At 42.3% G+C, this 21,308-nt stretch overlaps 3 protein-coding genes across 4 annotated transcripts; 1 reads left to right on the forward strand and 2 right to left on the reverse strand.

Annotated features, from left to right (window-relative positions):
* The first annotated feature begins 395 nt into the window (after nucleotides 1–395).
* On the forward strand, nucleotides 396–1,526 carry LOC145407725 (actin, muscle). The gene has a single exon (XM_080278597.1). It carries the CDS (start codon nucleotides 396–398, stop codon nucleotides 1,524–1,526), a length of 1,131 nt encoding a protein of 376 aa, XP_080134723.1.
* LOC145407741 (actin, muscle-like) lies at nucleotides 1,368–6,715 on the reverse strand. 2 transcript variants are annotated; one of them, XM_080278614.1, is made up of 2 exons: nucleotides 5,634–6,700; nucleotides 1,368–1,414 (listed from the first exon to the last, which is right to left on the reverse strand). In XM_080278614.1, exons 1-2 carry the CDS (start codon nucleotides 6,698–6,700, stop codon nucleotides 1,384–1,386), a joined length of 1,098 nt encoding a protein of 365 aa, XP_080134740.1. In that variant the 3' UTR covers nucleotides 1,368–1,383. The 2 variants fall into 2 exon arrangements, with proteins under 2 accessions (XP_080134740.1, XP_080134742.1); XM_080278616.1 differs by lacking the exon at nucleotides 1,368–1,414 and having other exon boundaries at nucleotides 5,570–6,715.
* Nucleotides 6,716–19,621: 12,906 nt separating this feature from the next.
* Nucleotides 19,622–20,752, reverse strand: LOC145407736 (actin-3, muscle-specific-like). The gene has a single exon (XM_080278610.1). The coding sequence runs from the start codon at nucleotides 20,750–20,752 to the stop codon at nucleotides 19,622–19,624; it is 1,131 nt and encodes a 376-aa protein (XP_080134736.1).
* Nucleotides 20,753–21,308: the final 556 nt, after the last annotated feature.

Below are 21,308 nucleotides of genomic sequence, written 5' to 3' on the forward strand. Positions count from 1 at the left end.
TGTTATCAAGCAGAATAACATCAGTTGTACCCATGCTGAATATTCTTGCATGCCATCACTCACCATTCACTATTAGGTCTTACTTAAGTTCCTTAGATATTCTTGAGACATCCTTATGATAAATCTTAATAACAATCAATATAAAGTTCTTTAAGCAATCTTGTTTTTCAACACGGCATTATGATACGTATATTATAAGAAAATTAGTTGTTTATATCCCCTATTTACATCAACAGCTCTCAGTACATAACCTCATCGGTTTCAGTATCTGTATACAGTAAGGTGTAAACATTCTTTATATCAATAGCACGTACCGTCTTTTCTCATTTCCTGACATAAATGAAAAAACAAATTTTATGTATATTTTTCAGTGCACGACATAATAGTCCACTACCATGTGTGACGACGACGCAACAGCGCTGGTCTGCGACAATGGCTCTGGTCTCTGCAAGGCAGGCTTCGCCGGCGACGACGCACCCCGCGCCGTATTCCCCTCCATCGTAGGCCGTCCTCGTCACCAGGGTGTGATGGTCGGTATGGGTCAGAAGGACGCCTACGTCGGTGATGAGGCCCAGAGCAAGAGAGGTATCCTGACTCTCAAGTACCCCATCGAGCACGGTATCATCACCAACTGGGACGACATGGAGAAGATCTGGCACCACACTTTCTACAACGAACTTCGTGTCGCCCCTGAAGAGTCTCCTGTCCTCCTCACTGAGGCTCCCCTCAACCCTAAAGCCAACCGTGAAAAAATGACACAAATCATGTTCGAAACTTTCAGCTGTCCAGCCATGTACGTGGCCATCCAGGCCGTGTTGTCCCTGTACGCCTCTGGTCGTACCACTGGTATCGTGCTAGACTCCGGTGATGGTGTTACTCATACTGTCCCCATCTATGAAGGTTATGCTCTTCCTCACGCTATCATGCGTCTTGACCTAGCTGGCCGTGACCTGACTGACTATCTGATGAGGATTCTGACTGAACGAGGCTACTCCTTCACCACTACAGCTGAACGCGAGATTGTACGTGATATCAAAGAAAAGCTTTGTTATGTGGCACTAGATTTTGAAGGAGAAATGGCACAGGCAGCAGCATCAACGGCAATCGAGAAATCCTATGAACTCCCTGACGGCCAGGTCATCACTATTGGAAATGAACGTTTCCGCTGCCCAGAGGCTCTCTTCCAACCTTCTTTCCTTGGCATGGAGTCCTGCGGCATCCACGAGACTGTTTATCAATCTATCATGAAGTGTGACGTCGATATCAGGAAGGACCTGTATGCAAACACTGTGCTGTCCGGCGGAACCACCATGTACCCTGGTATTGCTGACCGCATGCAGAAAGAGATAACAACTTTGGCTCCCTCCACCATCAAGATCAAGATCATTGCTCCTCCCGAGCGCAAGTACTCCGTCTGGATCGGTGGTTCCATCCTAGCCTCTCTGTCCACCTTCCAGTCAATGTGGATCACCAAGGAGGAGTACGACGAGTCCGGCCCCGGCATTGTCCACAGGAAATGCTTCTAAATGCTCCCACGTCAAAATGCTGTCTTTGGTATGATTTCGTACAACAACATTTTCCTGTCATCTTCTGCACTTCAGTTCAAACTATTTCTTATTAGATAACTGTGGCGGAACTTTACTAACTACATTATTTCTAATGAACAATGCTGTGAGATGCTTCATTTTTTTTGTTGAGCTAACGTGATATGTTGTAACAACGACATTGGAATAAATATGGCCAACATGGGTTATTCTTGAATTATTCCTCTCCAGACTTGCTTCACAAATGAAATATGAATAACTACGTTCAACACCTGCATATGAGAAGAAAGGCCAAAGAAGCATAAGAACCTCTGTTCCAAATAAATCGGCGACAACTATAGCTCAAGGCAGTGGACAGAATAATAAAGTAAGACAACTGCTTGAACACTTATAGTTCTTCACCGAAGGGTCAACACTTGTCGCCCATACTTTTAACCGTACTGTCCTCATACACTGACGATTACTGTGATTCCCAAGTCATTACCTATGTACAATGGCAACAAAATCCTCAGCCTGTTTTAAGAATATTACTGCCAGAGTTACAGTGTATTTGTTATTGATATATCAGTCACAATCATCAGTTTTGTATGTCCTGGTATGATGAGAGCAGTGACATATAGTACTTGCTCTTGTTGGAAAAATGAATCAAGTTACTTTAGTTGACAAGAATGTCAGATCACTGAAGAAATCAATACCTTGTTTGTTTTTGTTGTGCTAATCTTCACAATGGGCTTAGAGTGAATATTTGGACAGACGGTCATAAGTAAGGTTGTATATCTTACGTGAGGGAATATTCCTCCTCCCTTACTCCATGTTTTGAAATGGATCAGTCACCTTTTCTCTACATTCTCCGCCTCAGTAAGCAGATTTATGCTGTTGCTGCCTGCTGGTGCTTCTGCTGTTGTTGTTGTTGTTGCTGCTGCTGCTGCTGCTGCTGCTGCTGCTGATGATGATGATGATGATGATGATGATGATAATTTGCATATACGTGATAGTAGTTTTGATGAGGAGCGAAGAATTATTTATGTTGAACCTAAGGAGATACTTCTATGGCCTAACTTGTGGTTGCTGCCAATGTCGTGATTGAAGTGAATAACCATCAAGTAACATATGTTGGCACATAGCCTCAAATACGACTGACTGTATTTTGTGTTTCGCTTTTGTTATGAGAGCAACCCATGGTAAATGTGCAGTACCGTGCAAAAGTTCCGTTCCTCCCCCTGAACTTCAACAACCCGTAACATCGTATTTGTCCGGGTAAAGTTACCAGTGTAATATGTTTGGCTAGTTAAAGAGTCACACTTATCTAACAGCGAAAACTGTTGTAATTTTATGAGCTTCCAATGGAAACGAAGAGGAACAGAACTTTTGTTTGCAACTATACATTTTGCTGGGTTTCTTTAAATACAGGCACAAAGTAACCTGAATGATCCTGTGATTTGCCCCTCCCCCAAAAAAAAAGAAGGGGGGGCGTGCAACTACAGCCTCCACAACATGATCACAAAACTTAATCATCTGTTCTTTGTAATGCATCCGTGTTGCAAATTCTGTGTATAGTGAACTCATTGCTTCCCCGACTTATTTAAATGAACATCTCCTTGCCATCATCTTTGGTTGACCTTTTCCTTTCTTCAATGAAAATCACACACCAGGCAAGCTTCATTTAATATGGTAGAAGGAAAGAAGAACGACGGCCTCATTCGCACTTCCACCTGTTATTCTTCTTCCTCTTTGGGTCGTATTGTAGTAGGCACAGGACGAATCGTAGCACCTCTTCTTTAGCAATTTATCTTACTTATTACATCTTTTGTATTTTACTTATCTTTATTTGCATTAATAACATACAGGAGGATACTGAGGTGTAATTTGCAGGATAAAGCTCTAAGGGAGATGTGTTTCGATATCGTCAGTATTCAAGAAAATACATCCGTAAAGCTGAATTTTCTTGCTATATTACCTTCGCCATCCATCACCGCTTCTACCTTTCCATATAGCTTGGACGTGGCGTGATGTATGGTGTGAAATAACCGTAGATTTCGGGGACTTAAAATTCTAAGGTCATATGGTTGGAAATCGAAGGAAGAACACCCTGCTATGGGTTTATGGAGATTAAATAGATTTTATTCCCCCAGCTTCATGTATTGCTGAAAAAGAGGGTTCAGATGATGATGATGATGATGATGATGATGATGATGATACAGACCATTTAAGAAAATAAGGGAAATACACTCTGGTTCTAGAGATAAAGACTAAAACAAAATTGTGCTTTCATGGATACAAGACATTGGTATGACAGGAGAATGAATGGCTAGGGCAAGAGCAGAGAAATTAGGCTCGCTGGATATACTATGTGAAGTGTATAAATTAGACAGGCAAGAGATACTGAGGTCCAGATAGAAGAGATATAAGGAATTCTATTGATGAGTGTGTGGTGAGGGGGAAGGAGCACATAAGGTGGTGTACAGATGATGTGAGTGAATTTGATGGCGGGATGAGGCACGGAAGACGAGGAACAACACAAATTTGTAAGGCGGGTAAAGGTGTGAGCAAGCGAGGTATGAGCAAAGAGACGGGAAAATTGTATCTAACTATTTGCGTTTAGCTCTACAGCCAGACGCCATGATATTAGTGTATGTGTGTGTGTGTGTGTGTGTGTGTGTGTGTGTGTGTGTGTGTGTGTGTGTGTGTGTGTGTGTGTGTGTTCTCTCGCAATTTGTTTTCTTTCTGCGCCGCTGTAGTGGGAAAGTTATTATTACTACCAGGTATCTGCAGGCATCTTTCTCAGACCTTTATTCAGTGCCTTAACATAACGTAGGTGAAGGCAACGTGATGACAGATGGGCCTCTCCTTCGCAATAAATAGGCCCATTTGTCACCCGGAGAAGCCTGGCACAAGATTCCCTACAGTGTGGCCAGGTGTCTCTCGTCTTGGGATGAGTGGGAGCTAAAGGTATCTATGTCTCCTTTATGAAATGTTTTGTGTCCATTGTGACCAGTTTTCTGTAATGGTGGCAAGATATGTTTATTTTTTAACCCCATTTCCCTGCATGGGGTTCCCGTTTACCTAAAGATTGCCTTGACGTATCCGGAGTATAGTACCAGAAAATCATTGGGCCAATAACTGTGAATCAGTAAAACTTAGTCAGTTGAATGTGTTACGGAGATATGAGAATTGAAGTTTCGTGGAATTGAATGCCACAAACGTCAAAGTCGAGGAAGGCTGTGAGAGACCTGTGTCCTGCACTGGACTGGCTCAGGCTGATGATGATGACGATGATGTGTATTTTATTTTATAGTTTTATAACCACTGACTTCTAGAAATAATTTTGCTGGCTAACGTATGCTACTAAGAGATATAAATTATTCTTGTGTTTGAAAATGTATCACAGCTACACCCAAGTCAGTGTTATTAATACAAGTGTCAATGAGCCATTCTGCAAAATAACTGGCTTGTTATAATTTTTACCAAAGAAAAAAAAAGCATTTACATTAAACCAGATTACCATTTGCATATAAAGGAGATTCGTGCGAGATTAAGCTAATCATTTTTTTCAGTACTGTAGAAACAGTTTCTGAATGTTACTTATCTTTTTTAAATCAGCCTCTCTCCGCTCCACGCTTAGCAGACATTTACTGAAATGAGATAAACTGCAAATAGCATCCACACTTATTCATGCCATAAAGGTACGTAAACTTATTTCAGTTCCTTCAGAAGCCAGTGGTACAATTATTATTGCATTATGGATAATGACAAACACTCCTAATTAGCTGAGGAAACTAGCCTCCAGGAAAGATTATTCTGTGAAAGCTATTGAATGAATAAGTTAACATGCAATATTTTCTAAATTTCTGATGCAGAAGAGAATAAAAACCATAGATAAAGTGGATTTATTAACTGGAATAACAAACAAATGCTCATTATAGAGCAGGATAAATTTTTGCATCACGGGAGTGAGCAATGATTTCTTAAATACTCATTATAACAAAGCATTTTAAACCCTTTGATCTCGAGGAATTTAAGTTACTTTAGAAGCACTTGCGGTGAACTATGCCAGGGCCGGATTCATCGTACTCCTCCTTCGTCACCCACATGGCCTGGAAGGTGGACAGAGAGGCCAGGATGGAGCCACCGATCCAGACGGAGTACTTGCGCTCAGGAGGAGCAATGATCTTGATCTTGATGGTGGAGGGAGCCAAAGACGTAATTTCCTTCTGCATGCGGTCAGCAATACCAGGGTACATGGTGGTGCCACCAGACATGACGGTGTTGGCGAACAAGTCCTTCCTGATGTCAATGTCGCACCTCATGATAGATGTGTGAACCGTCTCATGGACACCGTGGGACTCCATACCAAGGAAAGAAGGTTGGAAGAGAGCTTCAGGGGCACGGAATCGTTCATTGCCAATGGTGATGACCTGACCATCGGGGAGCTCATATGACTTGTCCAGAGAAGTTGAGGCAGCGGCCTGAGCCATTTCATTTTCAAAGTCCAGGGCGACGTAACAGAGCTTCTCCTTAATGTCACGAACAATTTCTCGCTCAGCTGTGGTGGTAAAGGAGTAACCTCGTTCAGTAAGAATTTTCATGAGATAATCAGTCAGGTCACGGCCAGCCAGGTCAAGACGCATGATGGCGTGGGGAAGTGCGTAACCCTCGTAGATGGGAACAGTGTGGGACACACCATCACCAGAGTCCAGCACGATACCAGTGGTACGACCAGAGGCGTACAGGGACAGCACGGCCTGGATGGCCACGTACATGGCTGGACAGCTGAATGTCTCGAACATGATCTGTGTCATCTTCTCTCGGTTGGCCTTGGGGTTGAGGGGAGCCTCAGTCAACAATGTTGGTGACTCCTCAGGGGCGACACGAAGTTCGTTGTAGAAAGTGTGATGCCAGATCTTTTCCATGTCGTCCCAGTTGGTGATGATACCGTGCTCGATGGGGTACTTGAGAGTCAGGATACCTCTCTTGCTCTGGGCCTCATCACCGACGTAGGCGTCCTTCTGACCCATACCGACCATCACACCCTGGTGACGAGGACGGCCGACGATGGAGGGGAAGACGGCGCGGGGGGCATCGTCACCGGCGAAGCCGGCCTTGCAGAGACCAGAGCCATTGTCACAGACCAGCGCAGTTGCGTCGTCGTCACACATTGTGCTTTAATTCTGCGTTCTCTGTAACGGGAAGAAAATACCTTGGTATATTGCATTTATTCACTTGCCTCATGGGAAAAAATTGTCAAAGCAAAATCATGTGCTTAAAATAATTTAAGTAGACTTTTTTTTATCTGTAGAAAGATTGAAAAATATATGTTTTTGGATTATGTGCTTATCTGACCTACGACTGATGTGACTGTTTTGGTGGGGATGATTTCAGGATTTCACAGGCCTATGGAAAAACGGTGAATATTCTTATATGGAAATCAAGTTATGGATTTTCATTTTGACTGCGAGGAGCAATACTATGTGCTCAAAATCTCACTTATATAACATATGTCTTTCAGAAAACAGCCTCAGCTCATCAGCTGACTGATCATCTCTCATCTCTCACACCGCACTGACATATCGCAAATAGATGATTCTAAAACCTTGCAATTTCCCTTTCAAGGTAGCTTACTCAGGTAAGTCCTTCATGATATCCAGATGTCTTACCTTAGACTCTTTCGCCAAGGGTTAAGATAGAACCAATTCGTTTGACCTGATTTTCACCTGCCTCGAAGTTAAGTCTATCCTGATCATTAATAAATGTTTGTGAGGTAAAACTTTTGCTCGTCATGTGAACAGTTCTGATAATCCTGGAAGCTACAAAGATTTTTTTTTTTTTTACCAAGTGTAGTGTGATTGGAGGGAGAGAGAGAGAGAGAGAGAGAGAGAATCATGTATATGATTTCTGTCGAGCTCTTGTACAAACAAAATTTAAAAATTCCAAATTTTGAAAGAGCATATGAATAGTTATTTAAATCAGCAAAAAATAAATAAATAGATAGATAGTTAAATAACATACAAGTAATCTGCAACACTCAGGCAGCACAGTCACATCTACTTTCTAGTGATGCTCCTTTACTCTCTCAGGCCTCTGTGCTTCATTCTCAGCTTAATACAACTGCCTCACATTAGGTGGAATAGGACAATACTGTTGTCCCTGCCAATGGAAGGTTAATTCTCTGACACGCGTTGTTATGTGCAGACCTTGTATCACCTCATACATGGTGGAATCTCAGCCATCACACTGCTGCGTCTGTCACTGGCAAGTACAAAGCATATGACAGGTTATCTTTCTTATGGTTACGATAACTCTAGTATTCTGCTCCAGCTAACGCCACACGATCTTACTTAGCTAGGACTGAATCACATAAGCCTGAGAGAGTTAACGCACTATGACCCCAAGAACGACCTGCAACATCTGTCACTGCTACCTGTTAGAGTATTATATTCCTGTCTAATGCTTATGACACTGAAGAGGATCACTGAGGGAGGTATAAGATACAGATAAGGCAAGTCTAGGCCAAGTTAAAGGAGCGAACTTCATATCTCATTCTTACCTGATAGCTATGACGCAGGAGATGACCGAAGGAAGTGTGAGGAGTGGATGGTGCTAGGGTGCACCACTGCCAGAGCTCCCAAGTGTCGCACCTGCCGTTGTGAGTCGTGCTGGACGACTGGCCCTTTACCAGATACTCAGGACTGGGTCATACGTCGTATATATTTTTAGGCCAACCTTTTGCGGAGCGGCAGCACGGGATCGGGGCTGCCAGGGCTAGAATTAACTGTCATGTTTTAAGAGCGCATTGAATTATAATTACATTTTTAAAATGCTCAAGATGCTAAAACATCCGTATCAAATCAGCCTCGTTACTTTTTACCAGTAAGATGTGAATATCAAATGAGAAATCTAATATGGATACCCCAGAGTAAGCAGAAGATGGTAATGATAGAAGGGAGGTGACGGGGAGAGTTAGTGCCGCGGTGGGATGCCCAAGTGACGGCAAGAGTGATGGCAGGTAAGACTAGTCCTCAAAAACTCTAAGGCAGCCGAGACTCACACGCAGGCGGTATGCTCAGGTCATATTCTTTACGCTGCCTGTTTGAAAGGAGATTAGTGTTACAGAAAGTGTTACTGAGAATGAATTTTAAACCTTTCACTGCGACGGGCCATTTTTAAGTTCATGAAATCTTTAGCGCTATCCAAATAAAAGAAATACTTCATCACATTCTGCCACTAGTAGTTGTCTCTGACGAGCTGAGTATAACTGTGTGGTTATATCAAGAATAAAGTAACAGGCATTTTACCAGAAGTTAACTGATATTGCTTATATTTTTTTTTCCAGTCCCAGGGATTTCTTCAAAGCACAGTGTGGCAGAATTCAAGATTAACCCCCTCTCTCGGACACCTTATTTTCCCTGTTGATCAAGTTACCACCAGACGAATGTATTAAAAGACTCAATTACCTGTATTAATAAAAGGATGATCTACGGTCATATCCAACTCCTCCACTTCGAAAAGTTCCTTTCAAGCTAAATTTAATCATTTGAAGGCACCAACAATCAAATGAAAAATGCATAATCGGTTTCATGGGGTAAAGTATAAAAGATTATTTTCTTCGCTGAGGGAAGGGGTGGAGTTTATTTTACCGTGCAAATCTTCAGCTCTGCACTATTAATCATGGATATTCTCACGCCATTCCTGATGGAATATCCCTAACAGAAAACTTTGAGCAATTACTGTATATGTGTTGAAGCGAATATCGCAAGCCTAAATGATAGGCATATGAGTAAATAGCCCGTTTTCGTTGGACATTGTTGATAGTTATAAATTTTCGTTTTACTGCTATTGTTTCTAAGTTACTAATAAGGATGGGATAAGAGAGAGGATGAAAATAATGATGATGATTCTGTGCAGCTGAGAAAATGAGTCACAGAAATCTCGAACCATATAATTTGAAACAATGGAGTCAGTCTCTTGATCCCACGAAGATGTGGCTCACGTGGGGCAGCAGACGACCAGGATTGAAGTGTGAGTGTGTTTGTGTCTGTTTGTGGGCTTGTCTGTGTTTGTTTCCTCGGGGACTACCAGATCAACAGACAGCTAGGAATTACGGTGAGCGCCTAGTTTCCAAGAAGATTAATAGTTCAATAGACGACTAGTAATACAGAATGTTCATAACTAAGTATTCTTAACTAGTTGTATTTTTGTATCTCTGAGTCAGGCTTTTTTATTTCTCTTACTATTTTATCATACATTCCCTCATTTATGTGTGTTTGTTTGTTTGTATATGTTTATGTCAGAGTGCGGTGCAAGTGGATGAGATTATTGTGTGTGTGTGTGTGTGTGTGTGTGTGTGTGTGTGTGTGTGTGTGTGTGTGTGTGTGTGTGTGTGTGTGTGTGTGTGTGTGTGTGTGCATGAGTTTGTATGCGCAGTTTCCCGGGTGTTTACTGGGTCAACAGACAGTAGCATTACAGTGAGTGGTGGTTCCTTTTCCATGTATGTGAGGGCTGGGCGTGTCATACCTCAGATGCACACTGCCCATGACAGGAGACTGACTGCGATTATTGGTAAGGGAGATACCTGTCATTCCTTGTCCCTCTTTCACTGCACCTTGCTGCACTTTAATCTTATGCTTCTTCCTGCCTTGCATATTCCCTCTTCCCTAGGCTATATCCCCCATACCTTACCTATCCCCGCTGCCTTAACAATACCCCCAGCCTTGCCTAAGTCTCCCTGCTTGCCTGTCTACACCCCGTGCCTTACCTAAGCCACACTGTCTCCCTTTATCTCTTCCTGCCCAAACAACTCTCACCTACCAACACTCTCCTTCCTCCACCATACCTTGCTGCATCTCTCTCTGTTGTACATCTGCCATGCCTACGCCTGCCTGCCTGGCTATCTGCATCCTACGTCTGCCTAAACCCCCTGCCTCCCTACATCCTCACCTGTCATGGCTTGGTCTCCCTACCTGCCTACACCATCCCTGTCTTCTTTACTACCCCCTATTCTTCCTACTTGCCTCAAACCTCCCCTGCTTACACCACCCCTGTCTGCCTACACTCTCTACCAACTTTGCCCTCTACTTGCCTACACTCTCTCTTACACCCTACTGGATGCTTATATACCAACAACCTTACCTTCCTAAAACTCCATGCCTACGTACACTTTTGCCTGCCTACACTCGGTGCCTGCCTAAACCCTCTGCCTGCCTATACCCAATTACCTGTTTAACTCCCCTACCGACCTAAATATCCCATCCTCTGCCCAGCCAATAACCCTCCTGCCTGCCTACATCAAATTACACACTCATCACCCTTACTTTACCTCTGGCTATTGACACCACCCTGGCACACTCGTCTCTCCAACACAGCATTACATCAGCACAGTCGACCATCACCTAACCACACTTTCCCCTCCTCACCACTGCACACCATCGCACCACACGTCCTCCCCCTCACCACGCCAGACCACCACCATACCATCACCACTCCTTCGCCACACCAACCTATTTTGACACAATCATCCTACAGTCTACCCACATGCACCACACTGTACCACAAAATGACCAAACTACAACACCACCACCACACTACACCACTCCATCCCCTTATCATAGTCACTACAGTCATTTCAGCATCACCCCTACTACACCATACCCCCGACCATACTATCACCACGCCATTATCACTATCACGCTACTCAGCCATAACGCTATTACCAATATATACCACTATTACGCCACCAAATCTTCCACAATATCACACCATTATTTCATCTTCAGTACACCATCAGTCACCTTACATCAACCCTGTATCAGAGCATATCATCATCACATCACCACGGCATGACTCAATACATCATTATATTATCATCGAACCACAGTGTACCATATCATCACCACAGTTCGCCACACCAAACCATCACTAGATAACATCATTATTCTCCATCATCACCTTACGTCACCATACTTCAACACACCACACCACACGCCAGTCCAGCACTCTCACCCCATCATACCACAGCCCCACACCTTCACCCCACCGCACTACACCACCGTCTCAGTTCTCACCACACCACACTACATCGTGCTACATCAGAGCTACACGCTATTACCCCACTGTACCACAACACATCACAACCCCAAATCCTTACACCATCATCCAGCCACACCCTACACTCCCACCCTACACCACACCGCCCCAGCCCACACCACACACCATACCACAACACCACATCATTACATTATCACCCATCACAATATCACCCAGCCTCACCATAACACACCACACCCCCACACCTTCATCACTGCACTACATCACAGTCAGACATTATTATTTCACCATACCTCACCAGAATGCCATACCTTCATTCCAACACACAACGCCAGGCCCCACACCATCCCACCACACCATACCACACCACACCACATCCCCACACCATCATCCAACCTCACCATATCACATCACCACACTTTCATTCCACCACACCACACTACATTCCCACTCTTTCGTCCCTCCACACCACATCACATATCCACATCTTCATCCCACCGGACCTCACCGCACCGTCATCCCACTAAAATACACCCTGCCTTCCTCCACCTCATGCTACATCATACTACATGAATCACACACATTCCCAACACTACAGCACATCGCAACTTCCCAACCACACCCCGACCCACACCATCACCTCGACTGTACTCAATGCCTTTCCTGTGATCATCATTCTTGAGTGACAGGTTTATTGCACAATGGACCGATTTCAGAGCTTTAATGTACAGTATGTAGCTTAATTATGCCAATTCTCAATACTGTTAGCGTTTATTTTATACTCTTTCTTACTCTAACTTGGTCCAAAATTGTCACCTCTCCATCTTGAATGCTGAGTTGTAACAGTAGATTAATACTAGAACATGCTATTAATTACGAAAAAGTGCTTTGAAAATGATATAGCTCTTAATATTGCCTTTTTCTGCTACTGAACTACGTATAATAAGCTGCAAGATTGAGGAAAATTTGGGCCAAGTTCAAGTAAAACGAGTATAACCATATTGATCATTTTCACAGTCGTCTTTTTGCCGATTTGCAAGTTCCTCAGCCTAAAGAAGATTTTGATGAGTACATATCGACTCCACGAGGGTCATTAAGGCAGACAATAATATTTTGCTATGCCTCAGTCTTCCCCTAGAATACGATCCGAAACAGTCGATTTTATATCCAGGTCCCCCATTCTTGGCGGATGAACCAAGCTAAGGGAAGAAATAATCTCAGTCTAGGTTCATTAGTATGATTTCAGTGCTTGCACACTGATAGCAATACTTACACCTGCGGAGCTAAAAATGGCTGTGAAAATCGAATTTGGGAGTATAGTAGATACTAATGTGGGTGGGAACACATTACAACGACTACAGTATGTGTATCCCATCCTATAAACATGCAGGACGCCTCAAGCTGAATGGGCCCGATTTCTTCTAATAAATGCATACAGTTTGTTTTTACATTTTACTGCCTTATTCACAACTTTTCACAGCGTTAAATATTGTTTCATTGTATTTCATCTTCGCGTGAAGGATAGGGATATCATAATATCTGGGTCGTTTTGTTTGCTTGCCTTTTAGCAACATTCTGGACAGAGTATTAGATGGAACTGCACCAAATCTGGAATAATGTCCATGAAACACTAAAGGAATAAGTAATTAATGAGGGGAAGAATAAACATTAAGGTCAAGGACACAAAACTTAAATACATAAAATAAAAAAAAATATTGAACGCAATTGCACCGAGCTTAGACTGACGATTGACAATCATTAGGGGATCATATGATCAAATTTTAAGTGAAGAAAAAAAAAATCATTTGCCAAAGCCACAGGGAAAGGTCAAATGTTCGGCTGTTTGACCGATTATGTCAGTACCAAACATACAGGTCGTGGGTCTTGCACTCTCCTGTTCTAGCTACATCTGGATGATTGTATTTAACTTAAGAAACCCCTAGCAATGAAGGGGTTTTTGTAAAGCCGTGCCGTGAACACTCAGTTCCAGATATAATCACTGTGCCACCTGAGGAGTTGCAGGATGAAGAACACGAAGGACCATTTAGCGGATGTGGTGGTAGTGATTGGCGACTGGCGGTGGCAGTCGTCCAGTCCTGTGTTTGATCCGAGAAGAGTGTGGTAGGCCTTCAAACACCAAATAAAGCGAGGCAAGACCGTACTCAGTTACCTGAAAACCATGCTGACATTCGTTTTATGACTAGTGTGGCGTGGTAGAAATATGTAGAAATGACAGATGTATAATGGGGGCATACTTCACTCGTCAGGGCATAACAGTTATAAAAAATCACTACCAATCTTCTGAGTATAAACAGACCCTCCTAAGCTGAATGAAATAGTTTTTCTATTGTAAGAATTAAACAGAAAAGCAGAAAGGGACATAATCAAAGAGGGTGGAGGCGTAGACAATCCCATAATTTCTGACGGTTATTGTAAGTAATAGCACTGAGCTGTAGATGCAATTAGCTTGCGTGCCACGCAATGCAAGAGGCTGCCATACGATTGCCAATCATCTTTTACAAACTCACTATAATTACTGCAAGGAACCTTTACAGAGAATATGCTGGACTCAGCATCTTTGAGATAATTGTTTAGAAATACTGTCTGCTTTTTATCTCACACGTCCAGTAGCTACCAAAGTGGAGCCCAAATGTTTTTGTCTGTTTCCTTTTCTCAGTGGTCAGCATCAAAGTGGCCCCTGTTTCACCTGATTTATATGTAGATAAATAATAAACAAATAAATAAAAGATGAATTTATGTAAAACACTTAATGCTCGGATCCTACGTGGAATAAAATTAACTGAACTATGATGGCAACAATTCACTCTATACATTTTTAACTACTCACTCAGATATATTGCCACAACCACATGTACGTATACCGATATCTAAGAAATATATACAACTTTTCTAGCTTCTTGTCTATCTATCTATCTCTCTGTCTATCTACAGCCAGACGTCGTAATTCAATGAAACCCTGTTCTCTGCCTTTTGACTGCCCTCCCTCCAACTCACTCCCTCCCCCTCTCTCACATATCTTTCCACTCCAACCTTCCATTTTATCCTTGGTTTCCCTCTTCACCTCACTCACATACACTCTTGTAGTCAGTTTTTCATTCTCTGTTCTCTCCACACGACCAACCACCGCAGAATATTTCTTCCAACGCTTTCAGTCACATCCACATCAATTCCACAACGTTCCTTTACTTCCTCAATTGTCTGCCTGTCTCCACATGCTCCTCTCAGATAACTCATTTCATCTGCTCTTACTCATTCTCATATGGGATAAAAATAAGCCATCACAATCTCCATTTCACGCTCAGTCATCTCACTCTTCACATACGGGATAAAAATAAAGCAGCACATTCTCCATTTCACACTCAATATTCCTTTTCAACGCATCACATCCAGCCTGGCATCCTGTATGAGTTTCACCATCAGACACTTTAATCTTGTTCATACCCCTTGCCTTTCAAGCAGTCACACCCATTTTGTACGCCTATTTTCTGGTCGTTAATTTGTGGTCCTTTCCTCGCAATTACTTCTTTTGATTCCTCCATTACCATCCCATATTCTTTACTTTTTTCTTGACCAAGGAGAGTCGCTTATACTTAGGTTAAAGATTTCTTCAGACCCCCTGCAGAAGGAATGACATATCTTTTTTTCTGCTATCTTGAGAGAGAGAGAGAGAGAGAGAGAGAGAGAGAGAGAGAGAGAGAGAGAGAGAGAGAGAGAGAGAGAGAGAGAGAGAGAGAGAGAGAGAGCAACATTTATCTGTGCTGAAGGGGTTAACTCGTAGAATATGGGAGGATATGTGACGTAACATTACATACCGTAACTTTTTCTCCCTTTGGTCTCCCCTCGGCCAGTGTTTTAGATGGCAATGGAGACTTCGTGGCAACATTATTTTAGCGATTTATTATGCATATTGCCCCTTGATAGTCTCTTTCATGTTATTTATGTATTGCAAGTACTGATAGGGGGCCATGTAACGCATGAGGATAACAAGACAGAGGACACATCTGATAGCCGCACTCTCCCCAAATGCAACCATATCCCCAACATCTCAAAAGGCGTCCTATTTTAATGACCATTCCCCCTCGAGACACCACAGAGGTGTACCAGGCAAACCTCAGACACACACCTCAAACACGTCCCCGTTGGACAAGGAAAAAATCGTTGGAAGCGAAAGTGTGACGTTCATTAATTTCTACGGGTGTAACTTGCAAGATTCCATCCTTCAAAAATGCACACTGACACTGTTCGGGGCATACGCTGGATTTTGTCTCTCTTGTGGATGCCGCAGAAAGGTGTAATAAGCAGAATAAATAGCTAGAGAAAAGGTGCTACGAAGCCTCCTATGCGGCACGAAGTAAGATCCCTTGCCCCACATTCCACCTCACTATAAAACTCGGGGCCAGACGTCACACTTTTTCACAGGTCTCCTTGTAAAAATATAGTACACCATTTTTTATTGTCGCTCCCCAGAACCTACCCTACCATTGAAAAAAAAGGAAAAAAAAAACAACAACATATTTCTTGTTTATCTCGTGCGTGGGGCAAAAAGTGTAATTTATGAATCTGGTGAATTATTTTTGTCACAGGCATTTGTTGTCTTGGTGTAATTGGCGGGGTTAAGACGTTCCTCGCCGCCATTATTTTTTGTTGATAGATGAGGAGCTTTTTCCGTGTCCACCCCATAATACTTTCCTCTCTTGTTAAATAATCGTGTAACGCCTTCTCACACGGCATTAAACTTCCACAACATATAGAGCACAGTTTAGTACACACTGCTAACCCCGTCGTTCTATGGTATCTTATGCTGGCTAAATAGAGGAATTTAATAGTAGCAAGAGCAGAATACAGAGGACATCAAAGTAAGGAAGGGAGTTTGGAGGAAGGAGGCCAATCCCCCACCCAGTCTTCCTTGAGTTAGAAAGCAAGTGATTACCATAAAGCTTCCCCAGAGCGTACAGTGAATCGCACATACCGGTACTGCATAGGATTTTATTTTATTATTATTATTATTATTACTATTACTATTATTATTATCATTATTATTATTATTATGATCATTTTTATTATTATTATTATTATTATTATTATTATTATTATTATTATTATTATCATCATCATCATTATTATTATTATTATTATTATTATTATTATTATTATTATTATTATCAGCATCATCTCTTCAAAAGAAAATATTGTACTAATACGGCAATAGGTTATTTAGGTAAGAGGAGAATATGGTGATGGGTAGCTGATCACAAGGTTATCTGAGACTTCATTTACATTTTTTTTTTTTTAATAACAGAACGGAGGAAGGAAAAACAAATGAAAAAAATAAATAAATAAACCTTTCTTTTTTCCGCTGTTTCCACTGACTGGACATTAAATCTAGCATTTCGTAAGATCAGAAGGAAGTTCAGTCTGATATATATAAGCGACATGTGTTAGTCTCAGTTCACCCATATTCCCTCTCACCTTCCTGGGTACTGACAGGGTTCACGGACAATTCAACTATTTCCTGTCAACTTTATCTAAGCCTGGGAGAGTCTGAGACCAAGCTACAGTAATCCGGATAATTTAAGCAGTAGCAGACCACCCTACGTCTCATGCAATGATTACATTATAGAAAACACACGATGACCTCTGAAATTCGAATGTGTGGAGCAGTAATGCGCGACTCCATCTGACCACACTTCAGTTACTTGGCTACTGAAACGTTCTCCTAAGATGAAAAAACTATTTAGGGACAGATAACATAAACCTAAAAAAAGCCGCCGTCGCCATCTGACAATGTTAAAAAGTCAAGTTTGGGCAAAGGACCAGCGAGGCGCGGCACAAGTGCGACGTGGCCAGTACTGCTGCCACATGGCTCACTGTTTTTGTCTCATGTGTGTATGACATCTGGCAGGCCCTTCAATCTGGGCAGGGATTTGCACACAAATTACGATCATCTCCCTCTCAGAATTCGGCCTGTATTTCAGGAAAACAAGGAGAGAGGAGTGATGATTATTCCCATGCTTATTGTGTCTCCTGCAAAATTAAATCAGAGTAACGAGAGGTGAATCGAGGTAACGAGAGGTTATTAACCATCAATCTGTTCGCGATTCTGGGCTCATACGAACCTAAGCTGTAAAATGACGTCACCCGTGTGTTGTTATTACCGTGGTCTGTCATCTGATATTAAGGTCGTTTTATCTGAGCAGGGTGAGTTTCCCCTCACATGAGTTTTATTTTCTGTGATATCCCACTCTGGAGCGTGTAACCATTTTCCGTTTCAGGAATAATGAATCCCTCAATTTACAGTTGCTAAGTGGACGACCTGCTAAGATAATATAAAGAATAATATGCTTGTCCACATGCCAGAATATTCACTTACGTCATGAATAACCACCTATTTTTGTGCGAAAGAAACGGAAAGCAGATCGACTGTGTCAAGAAAAACAGTAGCTAACAAGAGAGGTCAGTTGAAAAAGCCGTCTCCTCGAACATGCACCGTACCGATCCGAACTGAATTTGCTTGACTCTAACATGTTTCCGGGTTTAGCAGTAAGAGTGCCGATCCTTCCTGATATTCACTGACTATTATTGTTAAGCTTTCCGATCAGTGTGGCTTTTTGATGGGTGAAACTGGAAATGAAATTTGCCTGGGGGTAACGATAATTTTGGTATTAAAGATGATAAGTCTGGATATTATACGCCGAAAGTCATAGGGTACCTTGCAAACGAGAGAAATTCCTACTGGGTTGCTTAAATGATTGATATACATAATGTATAGCGTATGTAATATATATGAACCTCTTTTGAAGTTCTTTTTCCGTAATGTATACACTCACGTACCATCATCACCTTCATCCTCATTTATTTCATCATCAGCATCAGCATCGTTTTCACTCCTGTGCTTAACACTGTTTGATTTTGTTACTGACTTCTCATATTCCCACCAACGTAGACATAATTACCCATACTCACCACAGGTTGGCTCCTTGATCTCATCTTTCCGCTTTATGGTTGCCACACTGTTACCGACGATGTCATTCCTTTTATTTATAGAGAGGCCAACCCATAAACCAGTTCTTAGTCATTTCTGAGTTCAGTGTATCAGCGTTTTTTCATTTATTTCCTTCACTCTGTCTGTCCTGCTCTCTGTTTGTCTGTCTCTATACTCAATCTCAGTTCCTCTCTCCCTCCCTCTCTCCCTCTCTCCCTTTCTCTCGGCTTCGTTCAAGAGTTATTATTATTTAAATTCACAGCAGCTGCCCCACATTCTGTACACTCTGAATAGCCAAGAAGGTATCATTATCTGAATTCCTTAAGCTGTCCATCTACTCTTGCTGCTACTGTCGATCCATCATACGTAGCCTACTATATAACGGATTAAGTAGCTTAAGCTCCACTTCATAAAAAGACATTGCAATAATCTTCCCAGTGCATGTCTGTCTATTAGTCAAAAGCCTATTCCAGATGCTAGAGTTCAGAACAAAGTTTTGGATCCACCCTTAACTTAATCACTCTTTATTTTTCTTCAGGGAAATATCGTATCCACACACTCTTTCCGCTGTTCACCTTGTTCTTCTCTAACTGACCTCTCTGTAATCTCTCATCCTGCTAAAGAAATTTTTATCATACACTGTTCCTAACACACTCTCTGCTGCAGAGTACATCTGTTGAGACTGAAAGACCTTACAGTACTTGCATTGTAATGATCTATGGTTGTTTTTCTTTCTGACTTCCTCTGTTTTTAACTACTATATCTTTCACCGGTAGATTTCCAGAGCACAGCTGCACATTTACTGTGAACAAAATGTCAGTGTCTTAAACTGAAAGTATTTTTTTTAAAGACTGGAACGTAAGTTATATTAACTGTATAATTCAACACTGGTGGGAGAAAGAGAAGGGTATTTTGAATGTTAATGTATTTTGTTATAAATCAATATAAAATATACAGTAGTACAAGAAAAATAAATTAATAAATATCTAAGAGGCATATTTGAGAACATATGAGTTACCATATCAGATCATTGTTAGAAACATTTCCTGTGGACAATGCAGGGACCAGATTCATCATATTCTTCTTTGGAAATCCACATGGCCTGGAAGGTGGACAGAGAGGCCAAGATGGAACCACCGATCCAAACGGAGTACTTGCGCTCGGGAGGAGCAATGATCTTGATTTTGATGGATGCTGGGGCCAAATATGTTATCTCCTTTTGCAGCCTGTCAGACATACCGGCATACATGCTGCTACCGCCTGACAACACTATGTTGGCATACAGGTCCTTCCTGATGTCCACGTCACACTTCATGATGGAATTGTAGACAGTCTCATGAATGCCGGATGCCTCCATTCCCAGGAAGGAAGGTTGGAATAAAGCTTCTGGGCATCGAAAACGCTCGTTTCCAATGGTAATTACTTGACCGTCAGGTAGTTCGTACGACTTATCCAGAGAAGAAGACGTCGCCGATTCTCTCATTTCGCTTTCGAACTCCAAAGCAACATAACCAAGCTTCTCCTTCATATCGCGTACAATTTCTCGTTCTGCGGTTGTGGTGAAGGAGTAGCCTCGCTCCTTGAGAATTTTCATGAGATAATCAGTCAGGTCACGGCCAGCCAGGTCAAGACGCATGATGGCGTGGGGAAGTGCGTAACCCTCGTAGATGGGGACAGTGTGGGAGACACCATCACCGGAGTCCAGCACGATACCAGTGGTACGACCAGAGGCGTACAGGGACAGCACGGCCTGGATGGCCACGTACATGGCTGGGGTGGCAAAGGTTTCAAACATTATTTGTGTCATTTTTTCACGGTTGGCCTTAGGGTTCAGGGGAGCCTCAGTGAGGAGGACAGGAGATTCTTCAGGAGCAACGCGAAGTTCGTTGTAGAAAGTGTGGTGCCAGATCTTCTCCATGTCGTCCCAGTTGGTGATGATACCGTGCTCGATGGGGTACTTGAGAGTCAGGATACCTCTCTTGCTCTGGGCCTCATCACCGACGTAGGCGTCCTTCTGACCCATACCGACCATCACACCCTGGTGACGAGGACGGCCTACGATGGAGGGGAATACGGCGCGGGGGGCGTCGTCGCCGGCGAAGCCGGCCTTGACCATGCCGGAGCCATTGTCCACAACCAGTGCAGTTGCACCATCATCACACATTATGCCAGGTCCTTATCTGAAACTGAAAACATTTTTTTTTTTTTTTGTATACGCGAATGCTTTTATCCTATCTTATTAGTTAGATAGCATACTCATTATGTATTAATTTCTCAGGTAACAGTAAGAAGAACTGTTTAAGAAACGTTGTTTGCTGTTCCTTAAAATCTGAGTACGATGATATAGCTTACAGTTATTCATTGAGTGAATTAGCTAATATACTATAAACCATTGATAACTCTCGGAATCTCCTTTCATAAATGAATTATTTGTGCTGAAAGTTGATCAGAGGAACTGTCCAACGTTGTTAGCAATGGATAATTATTCTTTTCAGATGACACCTGCCCTGTTCATGGAAGCTTGAGTTAATAACCAAAGCAGACCATGTCACCAGGTATGTCCCAGTTTTAACATTAGACTTTAGTTTGATAACTCGCTTCTCTTCACGTTTCATTGATTTGAGATTTATAGAGTAAAAACCAGATTTACTATGGAATCTACTGATGTATTTCAGAGGTTAGGTCTATTAGAACACACCTGGAGACTATTCAGCACCTAA

Source organism: Coenobita brevimanus, chromosome 74 (genome assembly GCF_032717465.1).
Source record: "Coenobita brevimanus isolate Jiangsu-jjx chromosome 74, ASM3271746v2, whole genome shotgun sequence".
NCBI classification, from domain to species: Eukaryota; Metazoa; Arthropoda; class Malacostraca; order Decapoda; family Coenobitidae; genus Coenobita; species Coenobita brevimanus.